Below are 23,207 nucleotides of genomic sequence, written 5' to 3'. Positions count from 1 at the left end.
GCTGATTAAGTGCCACACAGTGGGCACCAAGCACTGTGTCAGGTGCTTCATTTGCACCGGGTTTTGACTTTTTAGTAAATACGAAGCACCTACTGTGCGGTTCTACCAAGCGCTTATGAACAGGTGTGCAGCGCCTACTCTGCACCACATTTTTGCGTCTATCCTATTGAAACGTGAAAGCAGAGAGTGAACCTCCACGCGCTGCCCAGGGATGGGGGCTCTGGCCCGAGCGAGGAGTGCACACCTGAGTGGGGGGAGGAGGGGAGGCGGTGGCTGCTTCTTCAGGTGCACTGCAGACCCACGGCGCCCCGGGACTGCTAGGGGAAGAACGGGCGAGGGAGGTCAGTCTGAGGGCAAGATGGAGGGAACGGCGGCGCGGAGATCCCGCAGACTCGGGTACCCAGGGCCGCAGGGCGGGGGGCGGGGCCAGGCGGGGGCGGGGCCTGTATTGTCCGCTCCGCGGGGCATGCCGGGAGCCCCGCCCCCAACATGGCGTCTCACTGACAGTTGGCTGCGGAGCGGCAGAGGCGGATCCTGCTCCTCAGGGCGGCGGCGGCGGCGGCGGGGTCGGGGTCTCCGGGGCCGGGGGTTGAGGAGATGGCGACTCGGACCGCCTAGGGCGGAGCTGCACGGGCGCGGCGGCGAGCGGGGTGCTGCGGCGGGCGCTGCCATGGACTGGTGATCGCGGCGGCCCCTGCTCGCGTCTCCCTGGCCGGCGCGCTCCTCCCGCAGCCCCTCAGCCGGGGCCATGGGCTCGTCGGCGGCCGCGGCGGCCGCGGCGGCGGCGGCGGCCGCGGACTCGGCGCAGTGGCTCTCGGTGAAGGAGGAGACCATCTTCCTGCACGACGGGCTGATCCGGGTCACCGACCTGGCCGAGCTGCCCAGCGAGATCCTCGGGGCCCCGGAGGCCGCCGACACCGACTTGGAGGTGAGCGAGGCTGGCCCCGGCCTCCGCCGTCCGGTGAGCGCCCCCGCCCCGCGGCCCCGCCGCCTCCCCCCCGCCCCCGAGGCCGGGCCGCCCGCAGGTGTGTGGGCGCGGGCGTGCAGGTGGGGAGCCGCGGCCGCAGGGCTGCCGCCCGCCCGCCTCGGGGCCTCGCCGCCGGGGATTTCATCTGCGGTTTCGTTTTGAACGTTCAGACACCAGCGTTTTATTAGACTCTGCCCCGGCACAGCCTCCGCGCCCCGGGGGAGCCGCCGCCGCCTGCCCTCCCTCCCCTCCCCTCCTCCCGGACCCCCGCGCTCGCTCCGGGGCACACCCAGGTTGCTTAGCTTTGGGGACATTTTCATTTCAACGCTGCACATCACCCCCTCCCCCACCTCCCTTTTCCTTCCTCAGTTCTGTGAGGGGTTTTCTTTTTTATTTGTTTCTTTTTTTCGGAGGAGGGTAGTGGCAGCTGCCGGTCCGCCATGGGCAACCCAGCAACTTCTCTGTGTCGTGCCTGGGGGGGGGGGGGGCGACACGGGCCTTTGTCAGGGAAGCGGGCGGTGTGGACAGCGAGGGGGATGCTACAGCGGCCCTCCGTGCGCGCTCCGCCAAGGGTCACGGGCACTTTAGGCCGCGAGGCCTGTCTGTGAGCTCGAGGGTCACGCAGAAGCCCAGGCTTAGGAGCCGTGGCAGGTGCAAGAGCAATAATCCCAGCCGTGGTGCTGCCGGGGTTGGGGACAGAAGGAGACCAAATCAGCTTGGTTGATGGGAACTTTCCACCGACTTCACTTGGTTTCGTGTTTGCCCAGAGGTGGGAGTCCTGGCAGGATCGTTTCGTCGAGGCCAGCCCGTGCTGGCACTGCTCCCCTTCCACCTGGGGAGAGGACATTTTGATGTGTAGGTAGCATGAGGTGTCATGAAATTCTTATTGTCGCAAGGAGGACTCTCTAGGGTAGGGCGCAGAGACGACGGCCTGTCTTCTGGCAATAAACGGAATGCGAGGAATCTTTTGTGTTTTGCGGTTTTGCATGCAGTTTGGCTTTTCAGCGCAAGAACATTTATAGAAATGGATTAGAACCCATTACTGTGTGTTTCTGGAAACGGCAGATCGGATCAGTTTGGCCGAGACGTTTGGACGTGCTTGAGATGCGAATACGTTCCACTGTGTTTTTGTGTCTGGTTTTGAGGTTGAGGTTGCAGCATTCCCATTGTGAACTCTTAATTAACTTATTTTACAGTCTAGGCACCAGAAAAAGGAAGATACAAGTTGGTAGGGAATTCCTAACATGGAATCATAGTGTTATTATGTCTCACTTGGGCCTATTCTATAAAAAGCAAGGTGTGTCTGAGTGTCTTATCTGCTTGAAAACTCAAGGATTTTATGCTGTGATGGTAGAACCTTTTGATTTAATTGGCTCTGGTGTATGTGAAATGTGGGAAATGGATGCTCTTTGTTCCTTGGAGACTAAGTTCACAGATCCGAAAATTTTATATATGCAATTTATTTACTTTTAGGATTAAAAAATGTAGGAGTAGTTAAAAATACTTGAGCTATTAAGTTGGCTTTCCTGAGATGTTTACTGTATAAATATATTGAGTATTTGTCAGGTGTTTACACAGGAGAATGATTTTAAAAGAAAGAACCTCTGGCCTGGTAGATTTAAAAAACTCTTTTAAAAAAATTTATCATCTGACCTCTCAGAAACCAATATGTGTGGGAGTGATAAACATTTATGACTGGCAGTAGGAAGAAGTTTTTTCATTTCTTCCCGTAGTTATACAGGCTACATAGTATCAAGAGAAGTGGATAGCTAAGAATGTTTTTTTGGCTATTAGATTTGTGTTTGTGTGGGTGTATTCACATTTAATTATTTAATAATAATAATATTGATTAGATGTATCCTGTGTCTCAGGCATCATCTTATTAAATTCTCAAAAGGATCCTAGTGGCTAAATATTGTTACCCGTTGTAACCATTGTAAATATTGCACCTGTTGTACAGATGAAGCAAGTAAAGTGCAGAGCAGGTGTTGGACTTGCTCAAGATCACACATAGTTAGAGAAGAGAGGCTGGAGGCTAACCCAGGTCTGTTGATCTGAAACACATCTGCTCATCTTAATATTCTACTGCTTGCATGCTTGTATGATACTCAGATTTGTAATTATTTTAGATTTAATAGCTAGCTAAAGATAGGGTAATAAACTGTATTTCCTTTCTAGTAATGGTACTCTTTTTTAAAGATTGGCACCTGAGCTAACCTCTCTTGCCAATCTTTTTTTCTTTTTTTTAAAGATTTTATTTTTTTCCTTTTTCTTCCCAAAGCTCCCCGGTAAGTAGTTGTATATTCTGTGTTGTGGGTCCTTCTAGTTGTGGCACATGGGACGCTGCCTCAGTGTGGTTTGATGAGCAGTGCCATGTCAGCGCCCAGGATTCGAAGCAACGAGACACTGGGCCGCTTGCAGCGGAGCGCGCAAACTTAACCACTCGGCCATGGGGCCAGCCCCCCAATCTTTTAATTTTAATTCTTCTCCCTAAAGTCCCCCGTACATAGTTGTATATTCTAGTTGTGAGAGCCTCTGGTTGTGCTATGTGGGATGCTGCCTCAACATGGCCTGATGAGCCGTCCCATGTCTGCGCCCAGGATCCAAACCGGCGAAACCCTGGGCCGCCAAAGGGGAGCACACGAACTTACCACTCGGCCTCGCGGCCCGGGCCCTGTAATGTACTCTTTTTCATGTTTGAGGAAGTTTAGAGGTTCATCAACTTTTTTTTTTTTTTGAGGAGGATTAGCCCTGAGCTAACTGCTGCTAATCCTTTTTTTTTTTTTGCTGAGGAAGACCACCCTGAGCTAACATCCGTGCCCATCTTCCTCTACTTTATATGTGGGATGCCTACCACAGCATGGCATGCCAAGCGGTGCCATGTCCACAACGGGATCCGAACCAGTGAACCCTGGGCCAGCAAAGTGGAATGTGTGAATTTAACCGCTGTGCCACCAGACCAGCCCCAAGGTTCATCAACTTTTTAAAAATTAACTTTTGAAATGCTGCCACCCCTATGAAGTACACTCTTCCAAGCCTCTCCCTTTCGGTGGACCTCTGGGTGAACAATGGCCATTTTTTTGCACGGTTTTATAGTTACATAGAACCTTTCAGTTAACAATTTTGGATTGTAAGAGGTGAGACTCAAACTAAGCTGACTAACTTATGAGTGGCAACCTCGATGGGTGAGACTGCATTAGCTGTGATAGAGTCTCAGAATTTTAGAGGAAGAAGGGCCCTTGTTTGAGAGAGAAGTTATCTGAGATCAGTAGAGGTTATGGTGTGGTAGCATGGCTGGTTGTGGCAGGGCACATGACTAGACCCTGGCTTTCCTACCTTTGAATTCCAGTGTTCTTTTGCTTCTGTAAGTGCTGGTCACAGTTAAATGTCAGTCAGAAAAAAGAAGCCATCCTAAGAAGCAGATCAACATCAACGTAGCATTTTAATTTAAGCAAGAGCAGAGCATTTGAATTAAAAATTTTCTTCCCAGTGAATTCTAAACAGAAGAGTTTTTTGTTTAGTTTTTTAAATCAATAAATAGTGTTTAACAGATTCATTTAACAAGTATTTGTGGAATTCACAAGTGAGTTGGGCCCACTGTCCTGGGTGTTGGGGGCATAGCAAGGGATAAAATAAAATCCTTGTCCTTAAAGGCTTTTATTTTAGTGAGAAGATACAGACAGTAACAAATAAATATATGGTGTGTATATCTATCTATCTATCTATCTATCTATCTATCTATCTATCTATATACAGTCAAACGATGGGTGCTGTGGAGAAGAGTATAGCTGCATAGTGGGTGGAGAGTAATGGTGGGGAAGGACTCTGTTTTACATAGGGTGGGCAGGAAAGGAAAGCCCAGGATGGCATTTGAGCAGAGACCTGAGGAAGTGAGAGAGTGTACCATATGGCTACTGGGGAAAGCACATCCCAGACAGAGGACAGCAAGAGCCAAGTCCCTGAGAGGGAAGCATCCTTAGCATCCTTAGTCTGGGGCTCTGAGCCCAGCGAGCAGAGGGAGAGAGGAGAGTGATAGGAGATGAGGGCGGGGGCTGCAGATCAAGTAGGGCCTTGTAGATAAGGACTTTGAATCTTCTCTGCATGAATTAAAAATGCAGAGGGAGGCTTTTTCTTGGCCTTTAATATAGCTCTCTATATTTATTTTAATTTTATATTGTTGACAGAAAGCAAAAGTTTGTAGGAAATTATTTTTTAGTGTTGAAATAAATATAAATTTAAGAGAAATTTTTAAAAAGCTCGAAAGTGAGAACATTTATTATTGAATTTTGCATTATATTTCATAGAACATTGGTCTTTTTAACCTGTTATTTTATTTTATTTTTTTGCTGAGAAACACTTGCCCTGAGCTAACATCTGTTGCCAGTCTCCTTCTTTTTGTATGTGAGCCATGGCCACAGCTTGGTCACTGACAGATGAGTGATGTAGGTCTGCGCCCGGGAATCGAACCTGGGCTGCCAAAGTAGGGTGTGCCGAACTTAACTACTAGGCCATGGGGGCTGGCCTAGTCTTTTAAAAATAAGGGCACTTTACAAGAAAAAAAGCAATAGCTTATTTGTGGAACTTCTAAAAAGTTTCTGCTTCATATCTCATTTTTCTTTACAAACTCCAGGTGGGGACAGGCCTTGTACATATGGATGTTGACAGAGAAGCTAATTGACTCGCCCAAGGTTGCCAAGATATTTTTTATCCCACTGTTTAGATTAATTTTGAATCCAAGCATTTTGGTTAGTGTTTCTCATTTTTCATTGTGTTTGTTTATAAGGACCCCCCCCATTCAAAGACTTGAACATGAACGTTTATGGCAGCTTTATTTGTGATTGCCAAAAACTGGAGACAAATGAAATGTCCATCAACAGATGAATGGATAAACAAGTGTGGTATGTCCACCCAACGGAATACTACTCAGCAATAAATAGAAATGAGCTGTTGATACTGACAACATGGATTTATGCTGAGTGGAAGAACCCAGTCAAACAGGAGTACCTACTATAAGATTCCGTTTATATGCAATTCTAGAAACTCAAACTAATCTGTAGTCACAGAGAGCAGATCAGTGGTTGCTTGGGGTTGGAGGCGGGCAGGAAGGGATGGGAGAAGGGATTACAAAGGAGCGTGAGAAAACTTTTGGGGTAATGGATATGTTCCCCATTTTGATTGTGGTGATGGTTTCATATTGTATGTATACATATGTCAAAACTCATCAAATTGTACACTTTAAATATATGCAGTTTCTTGCATGCCAGTTATACCTCAGTAAAACCCCATGCAGGCCCAGAATGCTTTACTGATATCATTTAGGAAGTGAAAAAAGGCTCAGCAGGGTTGCTTTTTTTTTTTGGCTGAGAAAGATTCACCCTGAACTATCATCTGTGCCAGTCTTCCTCCATTTTGTATGTGGGATGCTGCCACAGCATGGCTGCTAATGAGTGGAGTAGGTCTGCGCCCAGGCCACCAAAGTGGATCACGCCGAACTTAACTGCTAGGCCATGGGGCTGGCCCTGTTTGTTTTTTGCCTTGTAAGGGAGGGAGCATTTGAGTATGGAGCTGATCAACTGAAATAGTGAAGGCTTTGAATACTTATGATACACTCAGGTGAAATCTTTGAGATGACATTTAGGTTTACAAATGTTGACCTATTCTCCCAGGAGGCTACTACCAGCCTCTTTATCCTTTGGTCAAAATTCTTTGGAAGGTATTTATGTACTTTTATAGAATTGCAAATTTAGATTTAGAAGAGTTAATAAATGAATAAACTTCCTTTGTTTACCAGTAGAATGAATTACCGTGTAATCATTGAGCACTGGAATAAGAGTCACTGAATCCCGGCGCAGTGTTCTGTGAGCTTGGGCAAAGGGCTCAAAAGCCCTTAGGCTCGGCAGGCTAACTGTAAAGTTAGAATGAAGTACTTGAGGACTGTGGGAGGCTGTATTGCCTAGAGGTTAAAGTCAACTTCAGTCAGACTGGGATTCAAATTCTAACTGTGCCTCTTACTAGCCGTGTGACTTAAGGCAAGTTCCATACCTTTAGTAATCCCTGTTTTTTCCTACTGCGACTTCTTTGTCCTCATTGTCACCACCTCTACTACCACTATGACAACAGTGTCAGCATATTGCATGCCAGGCTCTGTGCTAAGCACTTCCCACCCGTTCTCTCATTTCTTCCTCACAAAAACCTTATGAGATTGGTACTATTGTTATTTTTATTTTACAAATGAGGAAACTGTGGCCCAGAAATGAAGTAACTTGACAAAGGTCATACAGGTAGTAGCGAAGCTGAGGCTAAAGTAGATCTGTCTGACTCCAGCCCGGGGCCCAGGCTCTAGAACCGCTGTTAGACTGTCTTATCATCTGAGGAGGGGGATGAGGATAGTTAATGGAAGGACCAGGTAAGGATGGATGTGATTCTGTACTGACAGTGTGTGAACTCTCTTCACAAGGTGCTGTGTTGCTGAACAGTTATTGTATGCATATTGAGTCAGCTGCCCATTGTAGATGAAAGCAAAACTATCCCATCAACAGATTTTTTTTTTTCTAGTAGTGGGTAGTGGAGATAGCTTTTGTGTGTGTGATCCGTCTGGAATTTTCTTCCTTCCCAATTTGCAATATGGCTAAGCAGATGAGATTATAGTTTTCATTTCAGTTTTCCTCCAATTGTATGCCCAAGGTCTTGCTAAATAAATCACTTTTGATTATTATCTGTCTTTCTGGCTTCCATATTGCCTGTCACAGAATACTCCCTGTTGTCCAGGGCTACTGGATGGATTGTCAGGCACCTGTTCTTTCCTAAGTCATAAGGTACCTGTGGTGATAATTATGAAAGGACTGTCAGTTCCTGAAAGTGCCCCATGCTTTCTCTTCCCCTCCCTTTTTGTTTTTTGAGGAAGGTTAGCCCTGAGCTTTTTGCTGAGGAAGACTGGCCCTGAGCTAACATCCCTGCCCGTCTTCCTCTACTTTATATGTGGGACGCCGACCACAGCATGGCTTGCCAAGCAGTGCCATGTCCGCACCCGGGATCCGAACTGGCGAACCCCGGCCGCCGAAGCGGAATGTGCGCACTTAACCCCTGCGCCACCGCGCCGGCCGCCTCCCTTCCCTTCTTTCCATTTTGTTTTACAGTGGTGGTTGTGGATGAACACCGGGAATGTAGACTGCTTTGCAAGATGTTCAGTCAATAGTCGTAGACAAATGTAAATAGCTGCAGGTGATCAACCATGGGACAAATGTATAGTTACTTCAAAAGGAGAGAAGACTGTAGAAATTGTGTAACTGCTACTTTGATCCTGCATTATTGACACAGCTTATGTACCTATTAAATTTTCTTAAACTAATACATGAATACATTCTTATGACAAAATGAAATAACAGATGAAAATGAAGTTCCTTTTGACTACCATCCCTAATCTTGATCTCCATCTGCTCCCCACCCCAGTTAAATTAGTGATAAAATTTTTTATATATTCTTCAAGTCTATTGTGGTTTTTCTTGTGAGGAATGTTGGCCTTGAGCTAATATCTGTTGCCAGTCTTCCTCTTTTTTGCTTGAGGAAGATTGTTGCTGAGCTAACATCTGTGCTGATCTTCCTCTATTTTACGTGGGATGCCACCACAGCATGGCTTGATGAGTGGTGCTGGGTCCACACCTGGGAACCTGCTAACCTCGTGCCACTAAAGCAGAGCCTGCAAACTTAACCACTGTGCCACTGGGCTGGCCCCACTTCCAGACCATTTTTGAATATGCATGTTTATGTGTACGTATATATATAACACTTATTTTTTTTTACATAAAAGATGTGATGCTAGACATATCTTTCTGTAACTTTTTTTTTTTTTAAAGATTTTATTTTTCCTTTTTCTCCCAAAGCCCCCTGGTACATAGTTGTGTATTTTTAGTTGTGGGTCCTTCTAGTTGTGGCATGTGGGATGCCGCCTTAGCATGGCGTGATGAGCGGTGCCACATCCATGCCCAGGATTCGAACCCACGAATCCCTGGGTTGCCGAAGTAGAGTGTGCGAACTTAACCACTCGGCCAAGGGGCCGGCCCCAGTAACTTTTTTTTTTTTTTTTTTTAAAGATTTTAATTTTTCCTTTTTCTCCCCAAAGCCCCCCGGTACATAGTTGTGTATTCTTCGTTGTGGGTTCTTCTAGTTGTGGCATGTGGGACGCTGCCTCAGCGTGGTCTGATGAGCAGTGCCATGTCCGCGCCCAGGATTCGAACTAACGAAACACTTAACCACTCGGCCACGGGGCCAGCCCCCCCGGTAACTTGTTTTTTAAAAAAACCTCAATGATATGTTTTGACCTTTCTAAGTTTCAATATATTGATCTACTGCGTGTTTTTTTTCCTTTTTAAAGATTGACACCTGAGCTAACATCTGGTGCCAACCTTTATTTTCTTCCTTTTCTTCCCAAAGCCCCCCGGTATGTAGTTGTAGGTCATTGTGGTTGTGCACTGTGGGACACTGCCTCAGCATGGGTTGATGAGGGGTACTATGTCTGCACCCAGGATCCCAACCGGCAAAACCCTGGGCCGCCAAAACGAAGCGAGCAAACTTAACCACTCGGCCACGGGGTCGGCCCCTACTGTATTTTTTTAAAGTGCTGTACAAGACTCCAAAAGTGCCATAGTTTGTTTAGCCATCCTCCTGTTGATGAGTGTCTTAGTTTCCTGTTGCTATGCTAACAGATTATCACAAATCTAGTTGTTTAAAACAACACAGATTTGCTTTTATGTTTCTGGACATCAGAAGTCTGAAATGAGTTGCTCAGGGTAAAGTCAGGTGTTGGCAGATCTGGTTCCTTCTGGAGGCTCTAGAGGAGAATCCTCTCCCTTGCCTTTTCCTCTGCTTCTGGTGGCCACATGTATTCCTTGGCTTGTGGCTCCTTCCTCCGTCTTCAAAGTGCACTTCCCTAGTCTTTGCTCTGTCATCACATCATCTTCTTTGACTCCTCCCGCATCCTTTTATAGGGACCCTAGTGGTTTCATTTAGAGCCCACCCAGATAATCCAGGGTAATCTCTCCATCTCAAGATCCTTAATTTAATCACACCTGCAAAGTCTCTTTTGCCGTCTAACGTCAGATTCACAGGTTCCAGGGCCTGGGACGTGGACTTGTTGGGGGGCCATTATTCAGCCTACCACAATGGGTATTTTGGTTGTTTGCAGCTTTTCACTATTAAAAACAGTCCTTCATGACTCATGTGCACATGTGGGACTATTTCTCTAGAGTAGTTCTTGAGAAGTAGAATCACTGGGCCATAGCTGACCATTTTAAATTTTAATAGATACTGCCAAATTGCTCCCCAAAGTGACTATACCAATTCATACTCCGCAGTAACAGTGCTTGATATGACCTTTTTTTCTCACACCCTTATGGAGACCATTTTAGAACTCATGGATTTGCTTAAATTCATCATTTGCTTAAGCCAGTGGCTTTTGCTCCAAAAGATGAGTCCAGTAGATGTAACTGAGTACCTGGATGGACATGCCTGCCGAACCATAGGCAGCCAAAAGAAGCCAGAATTTTCTGTTAGTGCTGCCTAGCTGTTATCACTTCATTTCCGAGGACCTTTCTTGTGGCCTACATCTCCTTTGCCTCCTGGCAGATACTCATTTTGGTCAGTAATCCGGTTAATACAGACCCTGTCCACATATAGACAGGAGAGAGCGACAGCTTCTTATTCTGATGGTCTGGGGATGCTGCCCGCTCTGGGGAAGACATGCAAACCCCTGAAGTGTATTCAGAGAGCAGAGCAGTTCTTAGGCAGACTGTTTGGACTCAAGAGAGTCTTAAAAGTCTTCTATCTTACATGCCAATATGGGGAATAATTCTACATTTTTTTTGACCTATATGAAAAATAACAGATATTAAGTTGATTGTATTTTTATGCAATGCAAAGCATTTTTTTTTTTTTTTGCTGAGGAAGATTAGCCCTGAGCTAACATCTGTGCCAGTCTTCCTCCACTTTATATGTGCATTGCCACCACAGCATGGCTGACGAGTGGTGTAGGTCCACGCCTGGGATCTGAACCCATGAACCTGGGCCGCTGAAGCAGGGTGCGCCAAACTCAACCACTGTACAGTGGGGCTGACCCCAAAACTTTTTTGATTATAAAGAAGTAATACATGGATGTTGTAGAAAATAGAGAAAAGACCTGAAAATGTGGGGGAGAAGAGAAAGATCCTTTGATTGCGCCATCCAGAAGTAGCCATATTAATTAATGTTTTACTATTTCCTTTAATTCATATTTTTATGTATGATATATATAATAATAATAATAAATATTATTAGGAGACCAAAAGATTTTTAGCATTTGGAGTGTTATTTTTATTTATTTATTTATTTTTTTGAGGAAGATTAGCCCTGAGCTAACATCTGCTGCCAGTCCTCCTCTTTTTGCTGAGGAAACCTAGCCCTGAGCTAACATCCATGCCCATCTTCCTCTACTTTCTATGTGGGACCTACCACATAGAAAGCCTACCACAGCATGGCTTTTGCCAAGTGGTGCCATGTCCGCACCCCAGATCCGAACTGGCAAACCCCGGGCCCTCGAAGCAGAACGTGTGGACTTAACTGCTGTGCCCCCGGGCTGTCCCCATGGAGTATTATTTTTTAAATAAAGTTTGGTAAATTATGAATTTGTAATAATTATTAAAGTGTGTTTCTGCAACCTGTTACTATTGACAGTTTATAACTGAAAAGAATTCTTACAGTGTTATATGATTCCTCTCCCAATAATGGTGAATATTTGTGTGGAGCTTTAAATTGATAAAGTGCTATTAAGCACAGTTGTAGAGTAATTAAAGTTCCATGATGGGATGCTTTGGAGTGGACACACTTGAATCCCTAGTGTTTCTACCGAGAGGTGCAGTTGGCTGAATTACTAGGTCATAGCACAGTGTGTAGCAATTTTAGATTAACAATAAGGAGATGCATAATTTGCAAACTATTTTATGCAAATTGTAGGGTTAGTAATGCTGATACCTACAGATGCGTCATTCAAGTAGTGGTTTTATACCAACAAAATGCTAACATTCAGCTTGTATTTGTAATGGATCTTTCCGTGTTTACTGTATTTGCTTTGTGCGCTGTGGTTTGCTTTACTGATTTCAAATGAACAAAGTCTAATATAATAGATGCAGCTATTTACGGGACAGAACTGAAAATCTGGACCTCCTGTCTCTATTGATATGTTTGCTTTTCTTAGTCTTGACGTAAAATAATTAAGAATGTTGAAGGAGAATCTGTGTCAACATATTTTCATCAAAACAGCGGTACATAAGAGAAGAATTATCTTCTTTCTTTCTTGATACTGATTTCTTCCTGATCATCCAGATGTGGTGTAGCTGAAAGACAGCTAACTACTGGTTTGTTTAAACAAGAAAGGAGCAGAATGGGTGGAAAGGTAAAAATACATTTGGGGAACTTTGGAGGAAACATTTTTTGGAATAAAAGCTTCCTTTCCCTCAGGTGTTCTGAACTTGAATAGAGTTCAGGGATCCATGGGATCCATGGATAGAATTCAGGGGTCTGTGAACTTGGATGGGAAAAATGATATCATAATTTACTCCTACCTTTAGCTGCAATTCAGCCTTTTCTTGGATTATGAATGTAGTGAACAAACCCTAGTAGCATTGGCAGTACCTGTGACTTTGTAAGCAGTAGAAATCACAGCTATTTTTATGTCATATTACGGTTGTTGAGCATATCTTGAAGTGTTGTTTACGCTCACCGTCACGTAGACGTTTTGGTAAGTGTTAGATCTTGTTGTTCAATGTGCTGATAATGAAGCTCCTCTACTCATTTTGCAAGTTGGTTTTTTAAAGTATTTTGGTAACTGTTTTTTGTATACTTAATTGGCTTCTTATAAGCCCATTTATTTTATTTTATGCATTTAAAAATGTTATCTGAGAAGGGTCAACAGGCGTCAGCAAACTGCAAAGGGTTCAGTGCCCCTGAGACAGACTCTGTGAGCATCTCTCCTTTTCAGCTGACGTTTGCTGAAGACCAGCATAGTTTGCAGTTGTCTGAAATAAAAGTGACCACATTTTGGAAACTTCTTAATATTTTCTGTGGTGGAAAATGTTATCCTCCTACAAATTTTTCCATTGCCTACTGGCTGCAAGCCCTTAGTTAGAAATAATCTTCTTGGGTGATCTGGTTTTTGCCCGTTTGCCAAACATGGTATCGTTAACAAGGAAGCTTTTAAAAATTATTATTATTATTTTTTTGCTGAGGAACATTGGCCCTGAGCTAACATCTGTGCCAGTCTTCCTCCATTTTTCAGTATGTCGGCTGCCAGCACAGCATGGCTGTCAACAGAGCAGTATAGGTCTGTACCCAGGAACTGAACCCAGGCTGCAGAAGCAGAGCACACTGAACTTAACCACTAGGCCACTGGGGCTGGCGCCTAGCTTTTTTTTTAAGAAAATAAAATATCTGCTAAAAAGTGACAAGCAATTCTTTTGAAATAGAACAGTTTTTTTGTTCACCACATATTTTGGATTGTTTCCCCGTGTCTGGGAGAATATTGCTCAACTGAAGCTACTTGAATAAAAATTCATTAACATACTTTATATCGGTATCTTATATTGCAATAATGAATCATTTTAAACAGGTGACCTCAAGCACTAACTTCCCAGGAGAAACATCATCACCTTTTTTTTTTTTTTTTGGGTGAGGAAGATTGGCCCTGAGCTAACATCTGTGCTGATCCTCCTCTATTTTATATGTGGAATGCTGCCTCAGAATGGCTTGATGAGTGGTGTATAGGTCTGTGCCCAGGATCTGAACCTGCGAACCCCAGGCTGCCAAAGCGGTGTGTGAACTTAACCACTACGCCACTGGACTGGCCCCAGAGAAACATTATTTTTAAAGTCTGAAATTCATTTTGCTTTCATCTTCTCTATAGAGTACAATTATATGCTTTGGTTTCTTTTATTGTTCAAATTGTTATTTTACATTTGTATTGTCAAAGTTTAGCAGTTTTACTTAAATAGCCTCTAGAACTGTGCTGTCCAGTCAGTAGCTACTGCCCACGTGTGGCTGGTCGGGATTGAAATGTGCTAAAAGTGTAAGATACACATCAGATTTTGAAGACTTCATGCAGAAAAAACATGTAAAATGTCTCACTAATAGTAGCTAAATTGATTAGATGTTGAAATGATAATATTTTGTATGTAATGGGTTAACTAAGATATGTTATTTAAATTAAAAAATACTAACATTAATTTCCTCTATTTCTTTTTACCTTTTTAAATGTGGCTACTGGAAAGTGTTAAATTCCATATGTATTTCTATTGGACAGAGTTTCTCTGTACCGAGGTCAGCACACTATGGCCCTCATGGTCATATCCAGCTGTCTGTTTTTGTAAATAAAGTTTTATTGGAACATAACCAGCCCATTCATTTACATATTGTCTGCCATCATGCTACAACACAGAGTTGAATAGAGGACTATGGCCAGCAAGCCTTCCAGGGGCTTTCAAACGTACTGTTTTCATCGTATCCTTTCAGTGGCTCTGTGAGGCAGTAGAGGAGATGTTATTTTAGGAAAAAAGGCTTAGAGAAGCAAAGTGATTTGTCCAAGGTCATATAGTTAGTTAATCCTAAGATTAGGACTCTAGTTTAGTTCTTCTGAGTGTTTTCCCACTGTTCCTCTGCTTTAGGTAGCAGAGGATAACCTGTTATCTCTGAGACAGCAGTTAATGGCAGCTATTTTAAATAAGATCTTTATAGCCCAGCCTACACAAGGCTGTCAGAGTAATCATCCTAAAGCACAGTTATATTACTTCCTTGCCCAGACCTTCAGTGGCTTCCCATTTCCTGCAAAATAAACTCCTAATTCAAGGTAGTTATGATTTGGCTCCATTCTACCTTTCCTTTTTTTTTTTGAGGAAGATTAGCCCGGAGCTAACATCTGCTGCCAATCCTCCTCTTTCTGCTGAGGAAGACTGGCCCTGAGCTAACATCCGTGCCCATCTTCCTCTACTTTCTATGTGGGACGCCTACCACAGCATGGCATGCCAAACGGTGCCATGTCTGCACCCAGGACCGAACCAGTGAACCCCTGGCCGCTGAAGCGGAACATGTGCACTTAACCCCTGCGCCACCTGGCTGGCCCCCATTCTACCTTTCCAGTCTTATCTCATTACTCTCCCCCTGCCCCCCACTCATTTTCTGCATTCTGTCCCACAGTCTTGGCTCATGGGGTTCTGTTGCCCTGAGGAACCCCACATCCACTTTGGGAACCCTATTTGTCCTTCAAGGTGCAGATCAAATGCCATTTCTCCATAAAATTTTCATGGTTCCGACAGTTAGAAACAGTCACCCTCGTTTCTGTATTTCCATAGCACTGCCTTAAATATATTAAAGTTATTTATTTGTATGTTTGATCTCCCTTACTATATTAGAAGCTCTTGGAGGGCAGCCCCTTCATATTGTACATGATTGAGTACCTACTAATATAGTAGGGGGTAGAACATTGGAAGCTGATTGAACTGAATGTCAAAAGGGGCATTTAAAATGTGTGAAGAGTGTGATTTAATGAATAATATTGTGAGTTGAGAACACAGGGGAGGAAAAATTCATTAATAGAGAATAAGATAAGAATAGGCAGTTAGTTCAGGTGAGACTTTAGGAATTTTAGTTGCAGTTTTACTTTCTATTTTAGATAAGAGAGAACACATCCCAACAGTTGTAATGAATGTTGCTATTGCTGGAATGTGGATAAGCAATATAGGCTTAAGACTTTTGATTTCGTGTGGAGCATAATGAATTTTGCATAGAGAATAATGACTCCCTGAGAGATTTCTGAAGACAGCTAGATTAGAGGAAGTTAATTGAAAATACCTGGTTTGATCATTATTCTAAAAATCTTAATGAATTTGAATAAATTTTTGTTTAACTTAGTTCTTTGATTAAGTAGTAAACTTGAGCACAATTCTATTTATTTTGAACATGTCTGTGTAGAGATTATTTTTTTCAGGGTTTTCAGTGAACTATGACCTATGACCATTTACCAGCTTTTATTGAGTGGCAGTACCCTGAGGACTGGAACTGTCACAAAAGTCATATTATAGAATTTAGCCTGGTCTAATTACTGATTAGCATAATAAGGCTATTAATCATAATTTATTTAAAATATTGCAAAATCCTTAAAATTTAAAAAATTAAAATGTTCGAATGTTAGAAAATTTGCAAGGTGTAGAAAAACTATAAAGAAGAAAATAAAATCCTTCATATTACCACCACCTAGAGAGATAAGTTCATATTTTCATATGTTTCCCTCCAGACATTTTTCTATACATGTACACTTACGCACAGACATATTTTAAGAAATCAGGATGATTACATGTATATTTTGTGTTTTTCCCTTTTCACTTATCATTGACATTATTTGGGGGAGCATTTCTCCAAAACATTCAGTATTGTTGAGAATATAGTTTTTAATACCTGCATACATATTAATTCCTGCGTGATATTTCTTTGTATGGATGTTCAGTGATGTGTTTACCCAATCGACTATTGTTAGATATTTAGTCAATCCTGTTGAAAAGTTTTAAAAATTAGAGAAATAGTTTTTATAAATAATGAGATTCTTCTCTTTAAGTGTGCTGGAACACACACATGTGACCATTTAGGTTTATTTACTGTAAGTCAGATGAGAGGCTTCAGAATATGCTCAAACTGTGTAAATGCATAAGATTGTTCAGTTTTATATGCATAATTAAGTCCATATCTCTGATCATGTAATAGAATACCTAAATTATATGTGTAGTCTGTTGCTTCGTGAGGTGCTTTATTTAATCAGAAATTTTAGGAAAGCAACACATGGTTCAAGGTTCCAGAGGTTCAAAGAAGAATTCAGGGAGAAGTCTCCTTCCTAGCCTCCTTCCCCTGCAGCAGCCGGTGTTACTAGCTGGTTGGCGCCCTGCAGGAGTATTCAGTGCACAAGTCGATGCATGGCAGACTCCTCTCGGACCTTGGCTGCTGCTATGCCCCCTTCTGCTGCCCTCCACTCCACTCTAGCCCCCCAGACCTCCTGGTGTTCATCACAGGTCAGGCTGGCAGGTCCCTAAGCCCCGCCTCCTCAGGACCTTTGCTCTTCCCTCTGGATGAAGTGAGCTCCCATAAGGCAGCAGTCCACGCACGTGATAGAGGTGGTATTTTGTGCATATTGAAGTATGAAATACTTAGGAAGTTAACGTATTAGAAAACAAAAACAGCGTATTACTCAGAGAGGTTTTACTCTGTTAGCCAACCAGTGGGAGAGCTTTGAAACTAAAACAATGGATCTTTTCAAACAGATACGTATAGTTATACTCATAGCACAGTTCCAGAGGGTACAGATGGATACTTCACATACTGTGGCAGAGGAGACAGAGGACTTTTTTTCCAAAGGTTCTCTGGTTGCAAGACTGTGTGGTAGTTCTACAAAATGGGGGACATACAGTGTTAACTAGAATTAGAACACTTCTCCCAAATTTTGATCCTACAGATTCATTTTTCTCTAAATAGTTCTATTTGGTGCTAAAATGTCACCCTTCTTGCTTCCGGAGTTAAACAGGCACTCACATGGTAAACAAATATGTAACTTACACAACATTGGTTTTTAAATGTGTATAAAGTTATATTGTATGGCTCTTTCTTCGCCTGTTGTTTTTAGAATGCATGTTAATATGTGGGGCTATATGGAATATCATAGCCTCTGGGATTGAAGGAAGATAGTATACTGAGTCAGTGACAAATATTTATTTATTTATTTGAGGAAGATTAGCTCTGACCTAATATCCACTGCCAGTCCTCCTCTTTTTGCTGAGGAAGAGTGGCCCTGAGCTAACATCTTTGCCCGTCTTCCTCTATTTTATGTGTGGGACGCTGTCACAGCATGGCTTGATAAATGGTGCCATGTCCGCACCCAGGATCCGAACCAGCGAACCCCAGACCACCAAAGCAGAGTGTGTGGACTTAATCAATCACCACACCACCGGGGTGGCTCGTCAGTGACAAATAACTAACCTGGAGCTTCAAAACGCAGGAGTCTTTAGGGGGTGTGCAGATACAGAGAGCGAGCCTAGTGGTTGAGCCCATAGGCCTTGGCATTGACATAGCTAGCCAGCTTTTAGCCCAGCTCTGCCTCCTAGCAGAACTTCTATTCCTTGGTTATAAAATGCCCTCTTTCGAGGGTAAATGAGAAGACTAAGTGAGATAAATTGGATTAAGCGCCCACAATAGCAGCTGGCATATGGCATATAATGAAAATATGTGTGGGGAAAACTTTGATATTGAAACATTATTCATTTCAAGTGTTGGATCCTTGAAGTTTTTGATGGCATGTTGTGTTCTAAAATCATGTATTGTCATGGATGAATAGATATTTTCCCTCAAGTTCTTTAAAACTTAGAGAACTAAGATCCTTGTCTTTATTCATATAGTTGAATAATAGTACTGTGTCTTGATCTTGTCTTCAACAAGAGTAATATTTTTGGTTATTTTTGCTAGAGATATATAGGAACAAGTATGATTTATTTCTGCCAACTGAATTTAAAAGACTTTTTTAAAAAGGGGTATCTTAATTACACATTTTATATGTTTTCTCTTATATATTCTAATATTTTCCCTTCTCCATAGGCTTAACCTATCATTTTTTTTTCTGTGTTGGGGATATAAGGTCAAAGTATTTAGTTCTTGAGAGTTGCCCCTCCGGAGAACTTTATTCATGGGATGATGGATGCTTTAAACAGAAAATCTTTTGGGAAGTCCTTGATGATGAAAAATTTGTGGATGGTAAAAATAATATTTTGCTATTTTTATGTTTTAAACCTATACTAGATACTTCCTAGAGTATGGAGGAAAAGAATCATTTCTTGTCCAGTGATTTGGTTCAAAGCAAAGCCATCACTATTCTGCCCATCAAGAAGAACCCATTGTCGTACCTGTGTACATTTCTTCCTCTTAGTTCTCTCTGGGTTTTGCAGCAGCTCTTCTCAAACTTTATATGCATACCAACCATCTTGGGATCTTGCTAAAATGTAGAGTCTGATTCAGTGGCTCCAGGGTGGGACCTGAGATTCTGAGTTTCTAACCAGCTCCTAGGTAATGCCAATGCTACTGGTCCAGGGACCACACTATGAGTACCAGTTCTTACACTACATAATCTATAGCAGGTGTTTGAGTAGTAAGCTTCCTTCTTACCACATGGGCAGTGACACAAATGATTTCTTTTTAGCAAATGTAGTTTTGGATCTCTGTCTCTTTTCTTATAGCTTTATGAGTTTTTCTGGCATTATTTATGACTGAGAAATTGATACCTCTAAATTTTTTTTTTTACAGATTTAATTTTTTTCCTTTTTCTCCCCAAAGCCCCCCAGTACATAGTTGTATATTCTTAGTTGTGGGTCCTTCTAGCTGTGGCATGTGGGACACCGCCTTAGCGTGGCCTGATGAGTGGTACCATGTCTGCGCCCAGGATTCGAACCAACGAAACACTGGGCTGCCTGCAGCGGAGCGTGTGAACTTAACCACTCAGCCACGGGGCCAGCCCCCACCTCTAAATTTTTTTTACACATGTTTTGAATGAATCTTTTTGGTATCATCAATAATAATTCAAAGTGTTAGTTTGAGCTTCTTTTCTCTGGTCATGAGTTGGTCATTTTTCCTATGGTCACGGACAGACGTGCACGTATGTTTCTACCCCCTCATTAATATTCTGTCATTGGGATCACATTATATATGTGGTTTGTACCTTATACTAAACACTTTGTTATAAAGATGTTTTTAATATCAATATGTAAAATTTACATAATGCTTTTTAATAGATTATATATAATTTATTTTATGGATGAATCATATTTTGTTTAACCAATCACATTATTTTATTTCTCTAAAAATAACCATGTGAGATAGATGCTACAGGAATTATCCTTTAGAGATGAGAATACTGAGGCATTTGCAATTAGTAAAATACACTGTAATAGGTATTTATTGAGCTCCTGCTGGAAGCCTAGAATTGTATTAATGCCATGAATACCATACATGAGCTTTTTTTTTTTAAAGATTTTATTTTTCCTTGTTCTCCCCTGAGCCTCCCGGTACGTAATTGCATATTTTTAGTTGGGGTCCGTCTGGTTGTGCTATGTGGGAATCCACCTCAGCTTGGCTTGTCCGCGCCCAGGATCCGAACTGGCAAAACCCTGGGCTGCCAAAGCGGAGTGCACGAACTTAATCACTCGGCCACAGGGCCAGCCCTGAGCCTTTTTGAAGTAACAGAAAAGTAGTATAATAAGGATTCTGAAATAGTGGACCTAGGAATCTTTTTCGAATGCTATTTAATGTTTAATCTTTTTGATAGAAGTCTTATTTTTTTATGTATGACTCTTCTTTGCTAAACTATGTTCTTAAGGATATTTTAACCTTTTCTTCATGTCTTAGATTTAATTAGTACTCTGTCTGATTTTCAGAGACTGATTTGTAAGACCTGCATCCCCACCCTGAAAGCTCTCTAATAAATGCTGTTGTAGTTGGTGTGTCTTCCCTCTCACTTGGCGACGTCTCATAGTTGTCAGTGTCTGCCTCCCAGTTAAGTTCTTATTCTTTTTTCTCTGAGCTTCTTTTCCCCTCTTCTTACTGCCTTTCCTCTTTTAGTTACTCTGTTGCTGTGTCATTAGGCATGAGGATTTTACTTACCAGTCACATCACATCTTCACATTCAGAATCGTAGAATTTGTGGGACTGCAAAAGGTCTTGAGATCATTTGATCTCTTTTTTTTTTTTCAGAAGGCACCAAATTCCTTTAGCCTTTTGTGGTCACTACTAAGAACTTGGAGGCTTTTAAAATTACTTAGGAAAACTAAATCGATTGCATGTGGAGCAGTGCTGCTCTAAATGTGGTCCACATGCCATGAGCTGCCTGTTACCTGTCGTGACAAGGTAAGTACAGAAATTGAGAGTAAGCATTTAGAAACTTGGGAACAGTTGCTAGATTAATTTTATATCTGTTGAAGATAATAGTAAAACTTGGGACTTGTATTTTGTGTCTTTTTTCACTTTATTTTGTAGTAATTGTTTTTTATTGTATTTTACTAAAGTTTTATTCTCCAATGGATCGGAAAAAAGCTGGTCCTTCTCTACAGGTGGTTTGAGAAGCACTGATACAGGATATCTAACACGGTGTTTGGTACGTAGTAGGCTCTCAAAAACCAATAGCTTGCTTGTGTCTTAAAAGTTTGGATTTACTTTAGGTGTCAATGGTAGATATCTGAGTAGCAGAGAAGTGAAACGTTATTTTATAGAAATGAGGTGATTCAAACTGGCACTGCTGGTTTTCAGATACATATACCTGTTTTTTCCTTTTTAAACTTAGCCTGTGCTTTGAAGAGAGATGTACACGCAGTGGAAATGGCATACATATTTGCACTGATCCTTGGAGATACTTTGTAGCGTTTAATGTGCTGCTATGCCCTCAGTTCAGCAAGGGTTAAGGAACTTAAACTTTTGGGTAGCTAGCCATGCCCGTAAATATTGGGTATATCGTAGCAGTATTTGTGTTAGCTTCTTGGATGAGAGAAGGAAGAGATCTAGTGAGAAGCACTGGGTCTTTTGTCAGTTTTCTCATGTCATTCAGGTTTTGGAAAGTGCGTAGTTTTAATATTATTTGGTGTTCCCATTTTGATGAAATTTAGTGCCTCATGTGGTGGCCCTTATAGTTTTAACAATCCTTGGCTAGTCTTTAGAATTACAGTGGTGGTGTCTTGATTTTTTAATTGAATCAAATTGTAGTTGAACTTATATATGACGCAATAAATATAGACTATTAAAGGCTATTAGCTTACCATGGTTTACAGGTTTAAGGGACATATTTTTCATACTACTCAAGATCATGAAATTGCCGCTCCCTATTTAAGGATAAAGAAAGGTCAGTGACTAAGCCAAGTGACTCTCCTCAAATGTCACTCCTTTAAAAATTCTGTTTATAGTCTAAGAATCCTTAGAAATGAGATCCCTTTGATTTATTAGATTTCTTTTTGGCAAATTAAAAAATTATTTGGGGAGCTGGCCCTGTGGCTGAGTGGTTAAGTTCACGCACTCTGTTGCAGGCGGCCCAGTGTTTCGTTGGTTCGAATCCTAGGCGCGGACATGGCACTGCTTATCAAACCATGCTGAGGCGGCGTCCCGCATGCCACAACTAGCAGGACCCACAATGAAGAATATACAACTATGTACTGGGGGGCTTTGGGGAGAAAAAGGAAACAAATAAAATCTTTAAAAAAAATTATTTGGATGTTAAGAAACCTGAAAAGATTACTTTTTGCTTGGTAATACCATCCACCTCTATGTGATACCGTATACATAATGTAATAGGATAAATCTTTTTTTTTTTTTTAGGAAGATTAGCCCTGAGCTAACATCCATGCCCATCTTCCTCTACTTTATAGGTGGGACGCCCACCACAGCATGGCATGCCAAGCCGTGCTCTGCCCGCACCTGGGATCCGAACCGGTGAACCCCGGGTCACTGAAGTGAAACATGCGCACTTAACTGCTGTGCCACTGGGCCGACCCCTGGGATAAATCTTTATCCGCATAATGAAGTGGAATGACATTTTGTTATTGTTTTAATCCCATTTGGAGCATCCTTAATCTTATGCTTATTTAAATATAGAATAAATATTTGATCTGTAGGGAAGCATTCCTCTTTGTTTTGAGCCTCATTTTTGTTTGTACAAGGCTCAAGTTCTTAATATCCGTGATGTCTGCAACTGAACTAGGATTTGGAATAACCCGTATATACCATGGTTGAGAGTAGTTTCAAAGTGATGACTCAAAATAATTTGAAGTATTGCTTCCTGGTTTTAATAGGAGCATTTGAATAACACACCCAGGTTTTCACCTCTTTCTGTCTCTTTTTGGAGCCAAGCTGAAGAACTTCAGAAAAAAGAACCACTATTATTAATCCTGTCAAGTGCATATTACATTTTGGCAAATGCTGGCTGATGAGATTAAAATTACCCTTCACATTTTAAAAGTTATATTTTAGTAATATCATTAGCAAGCAGGTGGATCCTAGGAGGACAGGAAATGAACATTCCTTTAGCCTAACTTTTCAAAGTCAAAGTTTAGGATTTATTTTGGGATTTTGCTTTGACACATGAAAGGATCTGGTCGTAGTTTCTTAAAATAACTCAGTTTATCTCTGTTCCGCAGTCATTCTTGAAACTCAAGGA

At 42.1% G+C, this 23,207-nt stretch overlaps 1 protein-coding gene across 5 annotated transcripts in view; it reads left to right on the top strand.

Annotated features, from left to right (window-relative positions):
* Positions 1 to 519: 519 nt before the first annotated feature.
* Positions 520 to 23,207, top strand: part of HECTD4 (HECT domain E3 ubiquitin protein ligase 4) — a 183,327-nt gene continuing 160,639 nt past the window's right edge. For all 5 annotated transcript variants that reach the window (XM_046641289.1, XM_046641287.1, XM_046641288.1 and 2 more), the window contains exon 1: positions 520 to 928. In XM_046641289.1, coding sequence (XP_046497245.1) covers positions 749 to 928 — 180 coding nt within the window. In that variant the 5' untranslated portion in view covers positions 520 to 748. The remainder of the gene's footprint in view (positions 929 to 23,207) is intronic.

Source organism: Equus quagga, chromosome 15, assembly GCF_021613505.1.
Source record: "Equus quagga isolate Etosha38 chromosome 15, UCLA_HA_Equagga_1.0, whole genome shotgun sequence".
Taxonomy (NCBI): domain Eukaryota; kingdom Metazoa; phylum Chordata; class Mammalia; order Perissodactyla; family Equidae; genus Equus; species Equus quagga.
This window is presented reverse-complemented; position numbering and strand designations above follow the sequence as displayed.